This window comes from Sceloporus occidentalis, unplaced genomic scaffold (genome assembly GCF_023333645.1).
Source record: "Sceloporus occidentalis isolate IW3139 unplaced genomic scaffold, rSceOcc1.0.p SCAF_1, whole genome shotgun sequence".
Classification (NCBI taxonomy): Eukaryota; Metazoa; Chordata; class Lepidosauria; order Squamata; family Phrynosomatidae; genus Sceloporus; species Sceloporus occidentalis.
Genome location: NW_028316981.1, coordinates 4,956,121 through 4,967,821, shown reverse-complemented (window position 1 = coordinate 4,967,821; position 11,701 = coordinate 4,956,121). Strand labels below are relative to the sequence as shown.

Sequence of the window (11,701 nt, the reverse complement as noted above, 5' to 3'; positions counted from 1 at the left end):
GTATAAAAAGCACTTTTCAAGCACTTGAATTTCCTCCTTGCCATCTGCCATGATCGGGGGTAGCCACTCGCCCGCAGTTCAGCTGCCACGCGGCGGAAAATGTGACAATTCTTCCGCGGCGTGCTCTGCATAAGCAGGGGGACTTGTTTTTTTAGATTCAAAATTATGCCCAGCATAATCTCTACCTCATCGGTCCTCCAGTACATGTATCGCTGTACCTGTACCTGTGCCATCTCCACAAACCCACAGAGCTCAAGAGCCTCGCGGCTCCTTTTTTATCCCTTTCCCAAAGTGTAAAACAAAAGATTTGAAACAATGTTGCTGTTTATATCATCAATAGGGAACTTAATAGTTGTTTAGGGGAACCCCACCTATGTATATAAGTACTCCTTTACACAGGTTAATGACAATGTTACAAACAATGTTGCTAGGAAGGTCATCCATAGGCGAAGGGGTTGTTTTGCAAACCTCACCTATGTATATATGTTTGCATGCATATATATATATATATATATATATATATATTCATCCATAAGAGTTAGAGATGGCACCAAATGAAAACAAAGAAAAAGCACTCAAATCACAAGAGCGCCAGTAATGAAATTGTGCAGAGATGGTCTTTCAAGATAGGGGAGGTTCGTTTTTAAAACTGCCGCCTGTGCGATGTAAGAGGCTGATCCTAGCAATAGAGAAAGGAATAACTGTGATTTACAGAAATTAGTGAAAACTGTTATTGCTGTGATATGAAAATCTATGTGATCTGAAACTGTGATTTTCTTATTTTTATGTGATCTGTACACTAGACAAACAGTTTAATGTTTGTTCATCAGGTGTTTCTTAAGTTTTATAGTTGATGCCTTGAAAGATAGCTTCAGTTTTTGAAGCTCAGTAGCAGAAAGAATCACAGTCACTGAAAGAAGTAGCATTTCTGTGTAAATTACAGTTTGAAGCCCAGTACCAGAAATAATAAGTTGCTGGAAAAGTTGCAGTTATGTAAAAATCACAGTATGAAGCTATGTACCAGAACGAACCAGTCACTGATAAATGACATTCACACTTTCGAGATCAGTGCCATGGATCCATCCTATGGATTACTGGGATTTGTTGTTTGTTGTGACTCCAGAGCTTGTTGAAAGGAATGTTTCACTCACAAAACTACAGTTTCCAGAATTCCATAGCAAGGAGGCATGGCATTTAAAGTGGTGCCAAACTTGATTATTTCTGCTGTGTTGATGCAGCCTATAGCCACAGGAAAAGTAGCAGTTCTAAAACTGATTTAACAATGAAAGGTAAATCAAAAATTTAAAAGTAACGATAAATCAATTTATCTGATATATAGAAAAACGATACTGCAGCTGTTTGAGAAACATTTTATTAAAACATATTCTGGATGCATACATAAATGATTACTACTTTTGAAGTCATGGTATTATTTAATAGTCACCTAATTATAAAAGAATTATTAGGTCATCAAAAATTTAGGAATTAAAATATTCCACAAAGGCATCCCTTATCTCCTCCCCCAATTTCTTCTCATCATCATCACTGAGGTAACGTTGTGGGTCAATGATAAATGTTTCCGGAGAGGTGTTCCTTCCATTTAGAACCTCTCCATTGGTTTCAATAATGTTGTGCAGAATGCAACCTGCAAGAATTGCTGACGGGATGTTTTCCACAGAGAGATCGAGCCCACACTGGAGGGAGCGAAATCTTGATTTCAATCTCCCGAAGCTCCTCTCCACAACACAACGCGCTTTTGACAGCCTTCTGTTGTACACTCCCTCCCTTCTGTTATGTCCTACCTGGAAAGGGATAAGCAAAAAAGGTTTTATCGGGTAACCACCGTCTCCCAGCAGAATTGGGCCAACTTATTTTCCCGCAATTGTCACAGTCGGACACCCGGGTACATAAATTCCAGCCTTAAGTGTGTGGAAAATGGGGGAGTCTTTAAGCACGAACATGTCGTGATTTGCTCCAGCAAACCCCGTAAATAAATCTAAAAATTTTCCTTTATGGTCACATGTCGCCTGCAGAATCATGGAGTGCTCTTGTTTCCGATTGATGTACTGCGCTCCCTCATGAGCAGGTGCAATTATTGAAATGTGGCAGCCGTCTATTGCTCCAACCACCTGTGGAAATCCTAGCTGCTCAAAACCAGCCATTACCTAGATTTGAAACATTAGAAAATATTGTGTCAATGATCGTTAAACAATTACAAAATAGATAAATACATGGATAGATTCCTAGATATATTATTAGATATATTCCTTGCAAGGGGCCCCAAAGCCAAATGTGAAGAAGGCTGCTTTGGCACCAGCAGCAACAAAACCCAACACTTGTCCTCCCGCTTTGATTCTCTCTCAAACCAGCCCCTCACAAGCTTGTCTTCCTCTGGCCCCCCACATGGACCCCTCGCTCTTTTCTCTCCAAAGACTGCTTTGGAGGCAGGCAGGAGGGCTTCTTTCCCTCCTCTGTCCCTCCCTCTCTCTCTCCCTCTCACTCACCCATTCCTCACAACTCCCTATGGCTGAAGCGACCCCGCCAAGTCCCCCACAAGGGTTTTTTCCACATATCTATCTATCTATCTATCTATCTATATTACAATATATATTATTTATACAATATATAATGCGAGACCATGGACTGGCTTCCACTTTTAACCACAACGTCCAAAAAGCGTTTGTGTGTGTGTATATGTATACATACATACAAGAGCAGTACATTTAACATTTAGATCATTCATGCAATTATAAGCAGAGTACAATTTGTCAAGTCAACGAAAATATTGTTCAATAGATCCAGATAAATGTGTGTATATATACATATATATATTTATATTTTACCATGATTGTAATAGTAGTGAAATAGTGCAATATGGCATGCTAATAAAATTAATTGAAAGAATTCCATATATAGTACTCACTTTGTAAACTTAACAATAGTGCAATTTGATAAACTAATGAAAATACTTAATTATTCATCAATATATATTGCATACTCCGAAAAATGCAAGAAAGGTAACCAACCTGTCGGTAGTCTCCAAGGTAGACAGCTCTATGGAGTAGAACCATCTCCATGCAAAGGAACACTTGAATTATCGCCTTGTACGCAGTTGACTTGCCAACTCCAAAAAAAAGGAGCAACTGTTGCATATGAGCCTCCGCAGGAAGAGTTACAATTTTGGAGGTAGAGTAATATGAAGACATTAAGCTCTGGTGATGGGGAATACTTGGGGAAGGAAAAAATGAATTAGTGATAACTTAATAGTACTATACCTTTGTGGAATTATGAAGAATGTATGATGAAAAGAAGTCAGTAAGAAGAATAAAGATATTAACAATAATTTTATGTGTTTTTTAAATTACTGGATTAGTTAATATTAAATGGTCTAATATCATTAAGATTTAGATAAGGTAGCAAAGAATGGATAATTAATGTGATTTATTACATATTGTATGTGGAATATTATGTAAAATATATTTTTAAATACTATTGTATGTAGGTTATAACATTATTATTTTTAAAAAAGGAGACATGAACCAAAACAGATATTTAGGAAAGGGGTCAGGGATGGGTCTAGGAATGGCAAAGGAAGAAAACCACACACTGGGAAGCTTTTTGTCTTTGTGCATATTCTGGCTTCCCACCCACAACTTGATGAATGTCTCCTGAATCCCTGTCCATGATCCTCTTTCTGGGCTATGTGGGACCAACAAACAACACAACTACCTTTTAAATTGCTCTATCCCTCTCTTTAGGTAGACACACACACACACACACACACACACATTAATGTTCCTCTTTGTGGGTTTTGTGGGACCAACAAACAGAACTGCCTTTTAAATCTCTCTTTTCACAAACACACACACACGTATATATACACATAAAGAAAGATTAAAACTGAGGTTTTTGATGTGTGTGTGTATATACACATAAATTCTCTCTCTCTCTCTCTCTCTCTCTCTCTCTCAAGGCCAATGGCCCTGCTCTCCCTGTCTGCCTGCCTGCCTCCAAGGGCATGGCTCCCCCAGTATCCCTCCGCCAAAGCGGCTGCAGAAACGAGGCCCCAAGGGAGGGACAGAGGGTCCCTTGGCCCTGGCATCATCATCATCATCAGCCTCCGGGGACGGAGAGAAGGAGGAGGGTGCCCCAAAGGGAGGAAGAGGAGGAGAGGCTGCCTGGCTGGGGAGGCCTCTGGAGGGACTCCTTTTCTTCCTCCGCGCGGAGGGAGCGGCCCTGAGGCACCTGCTCCCTGAGGCTCTTCAGGTATAAAAAGGGCAGGAAACGGCAGTTGGCCAGACTGAGAAGGAGGCCTTGAGAGGCAGGGACTGGGCCCTGGTTGAGGCTGAGCAGAAGGAGGAGGAGGAGGAGGGCCCCAGTCAGGAGAAGGACCTCCTCAGCCTCTTGGGACTGGGGTTGGTCACCATCCAAAGGGCCCAGGTCTTTCGGGGGGCCAAAATGGAGCCCAGTGGAGCCCTGGCCGTAGCACCCCTGGCCCCACCATTGGCTCTGGATGCGCAGAAGGAGAGCAAGGCCACCCTGGACCCCCAAGAGACCCCCAGTGGGGACCCAAAGGAGAATGAGGAAGCCACCTTGGATGTCCTGACAGAGAAGGTGGACACCCTGGAGAAAGAAGCGGATGCCCTGGAAGAGGAAGTCTATGTCCTGCAAAGGGGTGCCACCCTCCAAGAGAAGGTGAAGGACCTGCAAGAGAAGCAGGGAGTCCTGAACATCAACCTTCTGGAAAAGGAGGATGCCCTACAAGATGGTGCCACCCAAGAGGAGGTGGAGAACTCACAAGGGAAAAATGGAGTCCTGGACATCAATCTGCATGATAACGAGGATGCGCTGCAGGATGGTGCCACCAAAGAGAAGGTGGAGGACCTGCAAGGGAAACAGGGAGTCCTGGCCAACATGGACCCAGTACCCCACAGTGGGGACCCAGATGGAATGGAAGCCTTTGTGTGTGACCACCACCAGGAGTTTGTTGCTCTGCGAAAGGAAGTTGATGCGCTGTGAAAGAAACTCAGTGCCATGTTAAAGGAACCATATGCCTTTCAAACACTATTTGATGCCTGGAGAAAGAAACTCAATGCCCTGCGAAAGAAACTCAATGCCCTGCAAAAGGAACTCAATGTTCTGCAAGGAGCTGCCACCCGAGAGAAGGCAAAGGACCCGCAAGGGAAGCAGGGACTCGTGACTACCCTGAATCCCCCAGTGCCTCCCAGTGGGGACCAAGAGGAGGAGGCGATGGTCACTCTGGATGCCCTTCGGGAAAACATGGATACCCTGCAAAAGGAACTCTATGACCTGAAAATGGAACAGTATGTCCCGCAAAAGGAACTGAATGCCCGACTAAAGGGCCTCAATGCGCTGCTAAAGGACCTTACTCCCCTGCGAAAGGAACTTAATGCCTGGCGAAAGGAACTCAATGCCCTGCTAAAGGAACTCAATGCCCTGCAAAAGGAACTCAGTGCCCTGCAAAATGAACTCAGTGCCCTGCAGAGAAGTGCCACCCAAGAAAAGGCAAAGGACCTGCAAGGGAAGCAGGGAGTCCAGGCCACCATGCACCCCCCAGTGCCTCCCAGTGGGTACCAGAAGGAGAAGGTCACTTTGGATGCCCTTCAGCGGAACATGGATGCCCTGCAAAAGGCAGTGGATGACCTGAAGGGTAGTGATGGTGCCACCCAAGAGAAGGTGGTTGCCCTCCAGAAAGAGTGGGAAATCCAGATGGATGAACTGTATGACATCATGTTAGAGAAACTTAGTGCCCTGGAGGAGGACGCAGAAGCCCTGTGGAATGGCTGGTTTCAGAATACCTTCAGAAATCTCTTTCTGGGGAATCCAGGTTTGCCACAGGAGAATGTGAATTATCTGAAATATTATCTTCTGATGTTCCTACAGAATATGAGCATTGTGAAAAAGGTGAATGAACTGCATGATGCCTTGCAGGAGGAACGAAGTGTCCCCTGCCATGGCCTGGGAGATGCCCTCTGGGAAAAGATGAAAGAACTGGACTTTGCCCTATGGGATATCAATCAGTACACAATCGATGAACTCCAGGATTTGGTGGATGCCTTCAGCAATACTCTCAAGGAAGGCCCCCAAGAGGAGGTGGGTGCTTTGCTGGAGAAGCTGGAGGCCATGCAGGACGTCCTGAGATTAGTCCCACTGAAGGAGCTGAGTGCTCTGCGTGAGATCACAGGTGTTTTGCATGATGCCATGCTGGATTTTCCAAGGGATGTCCCAGCTCAGGAGAAGCAGGATGCCCTGTGGGATGCCTTGCATGATGTCTCACTGAAGGAGATGTGTGACCTGTGGGGGAAAGTGAGGATCCTGTGGGGTTTCCCACTGAAGATGTTTGCTGTGTGGGAGAAGGTGTACAACCTGAAGATATTTATGCAGGCTGGGTCCCAGAATAGAGTATGTAACTTGCAAGAAAATGTGGAGACTTTGAAAGATGCTCTGAGGGATGCCCTACTATGGGAGGAGATGGGTATCAACCAGTATAAACTCACTGTCTTGTGGGCTAGCATACAAGATTTCCCATTGAATGAACTGGGTGCCCTGGAGGACAAGCTTAATGCTTTGGGGAAGAAGCTGTGGAATATCCCCAAAGAAAATCTGTTCCCCCTGAATGAAACAGTGGATGCCTCACAGAAGGTGCTACATTCCCCCCATAGCGTTCCACAAGGAGAGCTATCTGAGATACCAGAAGAGGCGATGGATGCCCTGCAGAGAACCCCTGCAGAGAAAGAGATCACAGAAGCAGACAAATCAGACTCTTTGCCAGTATGGAAAACTCCAGATACAGGTTTGGCTAGCTCACAGGTTTTGCCCATTGTGTGGCTGTTGCTCGTACAATTGTATGGTTTCGTTTCACAAAGTGACCTGAAGGTTCATTCCGTAATGGTAGCCTAAGAACATTAGAATGCTTATTGCTGTTGTCTTGTTGCCTTCAAGTGCTTTCCAACTTACAATGGCCGAAAGGTGAACCTATCATAGGGTTTTCTTGGTAAGATTTACCAACTGTCATAAAGGGTTTGTCTCTGAGGCTGAGAGAATCATAGAGTTGGAAGAGACCACAAGGGCCATCCAGTCCAACCCCATTCTGCCATGCAGGAAATCACAATCAAAGCATCCCCAACAGATGGCCATCCAGCCTATCTTTAAAAACCTCCAAAGAAGGAGACTCCACCAGTCTCCGAGGGAGCATCTTCCATGTCAAACAGCCCTTACTGTCAGGAGGTTCCTCATAATGTTGAGCTGGAATCTTTTTTCATGTAGCTCCCATCCATCGCTCCATGTTCTAGTCTCTGGAGCAACAGAAAATAAGTTTCTCCATCCTCAATGTGACACCTCTTCAAATATTTAAACAGGACTATCAAATCACCTCTTAACCGTCTCTTCTCCAGACTAAACATATCCAGCTCCCATAGGGGATAATCAGATGGAGGCTAAATCACTTGCAAAATGTGGTTAAATTGATGGCAAGATGCTCCAGAAGTGTGAAGGTGTGATAACCAGTTGCACTTCTGAAGCATCACTGAAGTGCCCCCGCTCCTCTCCTGTTGACCAAGTGTCCATAGAGCAGGCATTTCTTCATGACAGAAGTATCTGTTATTCAAAAGCACAACTGGCTATCACACCTTCGCGCTTCTGGAGCCTTTTGCTAGTGATTTAACCATGTTTTTCCAGCAATTTAACCTCCGTGTGATAATCCCCTAGTCTTTCCTCATAAGGCATGTTTTTAAGACTCTTCAGTATTTTGGTTGCTCTCCTCTGGACACACTCCAGCTTCTTAACATCCTTTCTGAATTGTGGTGCCCAGAACTGGACACAGTATTCCAGGTGAGGCCTGAGTAAAGCAAAATAGAGTGGCACTGATACTTCTGTTGATTATACTTCCTTTGATGCAGCCTATAATTGCTTTGGTCATTTTAGCTGCCACATCGCACTGTTGACTCATGTTCTAATAATAATAATAATAATAATAATAATAATAATAATAATAATAATAATAATAATATAGTGCTGTAGATTTACATGTTCTGCTTGTGGTCTGCTTGGAATCCTGGATTACTTTCACATGTAGTCTTGTTAAGCCAGGTGTCCCCCATCCTATATCTATGCATTTCATTTTTCCAGCCTAAGTGCAGTACCTTACATTTCTCTGTGCTGAAATGCGTTTTGTTACCTTTCGCCCAGCTTTCAAATCTATTAAGATCATCTTGAATTTTGATCCTGCCTTATGGGGTATTAGCTACTCCTCCTAATTTGGTGTCATCTGCAAAGTGTGACACGCATAAGACAGAGCTCTGGTGGTGCAGTGGTTAAATGCTGGTCCTGCAGCCACAGCATTGTAAGTTGGATCCTGGAGGGCTCCAGGGTCCACTCATCCTTTCATAGGTTCCATGGGGGGGGGGGTGCAATTGGCTTACACATTGTAAACCACACAGGGAGTGCTAGTTCACTCATAAGCAGTATGGAAATATACTTGCTATTGCTATAACCAGAAGATTTTCACTGCTATTGAGTCACAAAGCTTCATGCTTGATTTATTCTAGAATCCAATCATTTGTCTTTTTAGCAACCCATACTATCTGCGAACCTCTCTTGCAGCACCACATTTCAAAAAAGAAAAAGAATGCTGCTGCCATTATATTGTGAATTCCTGCTCTGAGAGATAATTATTTTAATTTCTCCTAAAATATCTCCTAAATCTGCCACCTGGAAATGGGTGGGGTTTCTCTTTTTTTTCATTCTACACTGGTGCATTAAAGGTAGAAATTAGGCATAGAAACACTTAATTGCTTATTAATTATAATCTGCTTTTCTATCTGGTTAATAAGTCCATTCGTTTCACAGAGTTTAAAAAATCAGTGAAGGAACCTCTGAAATGGGTCCATGTGTTTTCTTGACTCATAGTGAGCATTTGGGGGAAGCCTATTAAGTGGAGACAAGTAACTTGAAAAGGGACATCAGCTTTCCATTAAAACAAGCAGACCTGGCTGAATATCCTCCTGATGTCTTGGGCTACAACTCCCAAGTATCTTAGGATCATGGAGTTGGAAGGGAGTGCAAGGGCTGTAGGCCATCCTTTGTTGCATAGGAGTACATAACTAAAGCACTTCTGAAAGATGGCCATTCAGTCTCTGAATAAAGACCTCCAATGAAGGAGCGTCCACCATCTTCTTAGACTGCATCTTCCCCAGCCAATTCCAGTAAACAATTGCAGTTAGCTTTTGACCAGCCAAGAATGCATGCAGGAGATTAAAAGCCGTTGGAACTTTACTTTTTGATAATCTGTTTTGTTTCTTTCAAAAACAGGTCCTGGCCTCCTATCTCTAACTCAACAGGGGGGGCTTTCAAAGATGAAAGAAGAGATCAGCCTGAATGTGGAGCATGAAATTTCACTGACCTCCAGCCAGCCAGATGATCGTGGGAGAGCCAAAGGACAAAAGACAGAAGAGAATGAAGACCTGATATGTGAAGATGTTTTGGATGACCCCTCAGAGCCTCTGCATAAATAGTTGAAAATGGATGCTCTTCATAGCTCCCCAGGGCCAACTATGGATCTGGAAATGGTGAAGGAAAATAAATAGTATAGAAAGTGTGTTCTTGCCATTTTAAATCACTATACATCTAAAATGGACAAACTGTGGATGTGTTTAAAGCAGTTCCCCCAACCAAACCAGTGCCTTAAGAGATATAGAAGTGAAGGCTATGACTTCTACCTTGAAAAAGAGTGGATGACCATGATGACCAAAGTTTGGGAAGCACTGGTCTGGAGTGTCACTTCAAATTCACATCACACAAAAATCACTTTTCCTTTGTTATACAAGCCCCAAAGTGGCCTACCTTGGAAAGGCCTCTATGTTAAAGAGCCAGGTAGGGAGAAAATGAACCAGAGTCAGGGCAGTCTGAGATGGGGGAAATTGAATAAGGTTTTGATAACGAGAAAAGAGTTCAAAGTATTCACATTTATCTTCTTGTATTACAATAAATCTTTGTCGCATTCACTACTATTGTGTCTGACTGTTTCATTTGAGAATTGAGATAGAGAAGTGGTCATGTTTTAGTATTCTGAATCAAGAGATTAAAACAGCTGCTTGTCCACAGTGGTGATCACATCGACACCAGAGTAATAGATCCAAGGAAAGATTTTGAGAGTACACTCGTCCCTCCCTTTTTGCGGACCTAGCAAGTATGGAGGGACAAAATGGTGTGCACACTGCACGTGGGAGCATACACCCATTTTAATCAATGGGCTTTGAACATGTGCAGTTTTTCTGATTCACAGGGGTCTGGAACGGGTCCCTTGCGAATCCAGGCCTGTAGCTAGGGGAGGGCAAGCGGGGCACTGCCCAGGGCCCCCAGCCAAAGGGGGGCCCAAGGTAGGGTTGCCGAAAAACATGCAGCAGTGGGGCCGTTGGCACGCATGCGCGCCATCACAGCCGCCAGGAGGAAGCCGGAGGGAGCTGCTCCTGGCTGCTGCACATGGCTCGCCCGGGTTGGGGGAGAAATATGGCTGACGTGCTGGTGGAGGCCCATAGTGCTGCCACCCTTCTGGCCTTGCTCCAGCCTGAGGAGGATGTGCCCTTGAAGGAGGAAGAAAGGAAGAGGAAAGAAAGAGGAGGAGAGCCCCTTGGGGAGAGGGGGAGGGAGAGAGATATCATCTGTTGAAGCCAAGCTCCAGCAACTCCTTCCTTTGTTGTTGTTGTTGATGTTGTTGTGTGCCTTCAAGTTGTTTTGGACCAAGGCAACCCTATCCTGGGGTTTTCTTGGTCCTTCTCACCTCCTCCTCTCCTTCTTCTCCTCCTTTCTTCTTCTTTTCTTCTTTCTCTTTCGCCTTCCTCCTCCTGATGCTCTCCTTCTCCTTTCTCCTCCTTTTCCCCTTTCTCCTTCTTTTCCCTCTTCTCTTCTTCTTCTTCTTTCTCCCTTTCCTCCCGGGGTGTGTGTGTGGTGCTGGAGCGTGGAGGACTTTCTGGGGCTTCTCTACTTAGGAGTTTATCACATGAGGGAAAACTGGAAGAATAAATGGTGATTAACCCGTGATAATCCCACAACTGCGCTAATGGTTTTCACATGACGTCATGGTCCAGAACACTATTATCCCGTGAATAATAGGTGAATATTGCTCTATTGCGCTAATGGTTTTCACACAACATCGAGGCAAAATGTGATTAAAGTGCCATTAACCCATGAACAACCAGGCAAGAAATAACAGCAAATCATTTGCGGGGTTTGCCGTGAATGACCCTTTTCTGTTTTTTTCCTGGTTATTCCCTGGTAATTCATGGAATAATGACTGTTGTGTTAATCTCATTTTATTCACATTTTAATATCAATTGCATGATTTTCACGGGTTTAAACTCCACATTTTCCCCTATGAAAATCCGGAAAGTAAAAAGCCAGTTTTGCCCACTTTCACTTTCAAGATGGTTTAATGTTGTGTTAATACTCCGTTAGCCAAACATGGTATTCTCAGCACTCTTCTCCAGCACCACACCTCAAATCCATTGATTTTCCCTCTGTCTACTTCCTCTGTTATCCAGCTCTTCCATCCATACATAATGATAGAGAATACAATGGCTTGGACAATTCTAACTTTTGTTGTCAGTTGTATATCTTTATTCTTCAGTAGCTTTTCCAGTTCTGTCATAGCTGCTCTTCCCATTCCCATTGAAAAATTTCTCTT

General features: G+C 44.0%; 1 protein-coding gene across 1 annotated transcript; it reads left to right on the top strand.

The window, feature by feature from the left end:
- Positions 1-4,450: 4,450 nt before the first annotated feature.
- On the top strand, positions 4,451-9,955 carry LOC149320451 (uncharacterized). The gene is made up of 2 exons (XM_089501006.1): positions 4,451-6,814; positions 9,331-9,955. The coding sequence occupies exons 1-2, from the start codon at positions 5,035-5,037 to the stop codon at positions 9,531-9,533; spliced, it is 1,983 nt and encodes a 660-aa protein (XP_089357132.1). The 5' UTR covers positions 4,451-5,034; the 3' UTR covers positions 9,534-9,955.
- The last annotated feature ends 1,746 nt before the right edge of the window (positions 9,956-11,701 follow it).

Excerpts from the sequence above, each read along its gene's own strand:
- LOC149320451 (XM_089501006.1), top strand. The coding sequence starts at position 5,035 with ATGTTAAAGGAACCATATGCCTTTCAAACACTATTTGATGCCTGGAGA. Across the intron at positions 6,815-9,330 it reads ATGGAAAACTCCAGATACAG|GTCCTGGCCTCCTATCTCTA; the intron begins GTTTGGCTAGCT and ends TTTCAAAAACAG.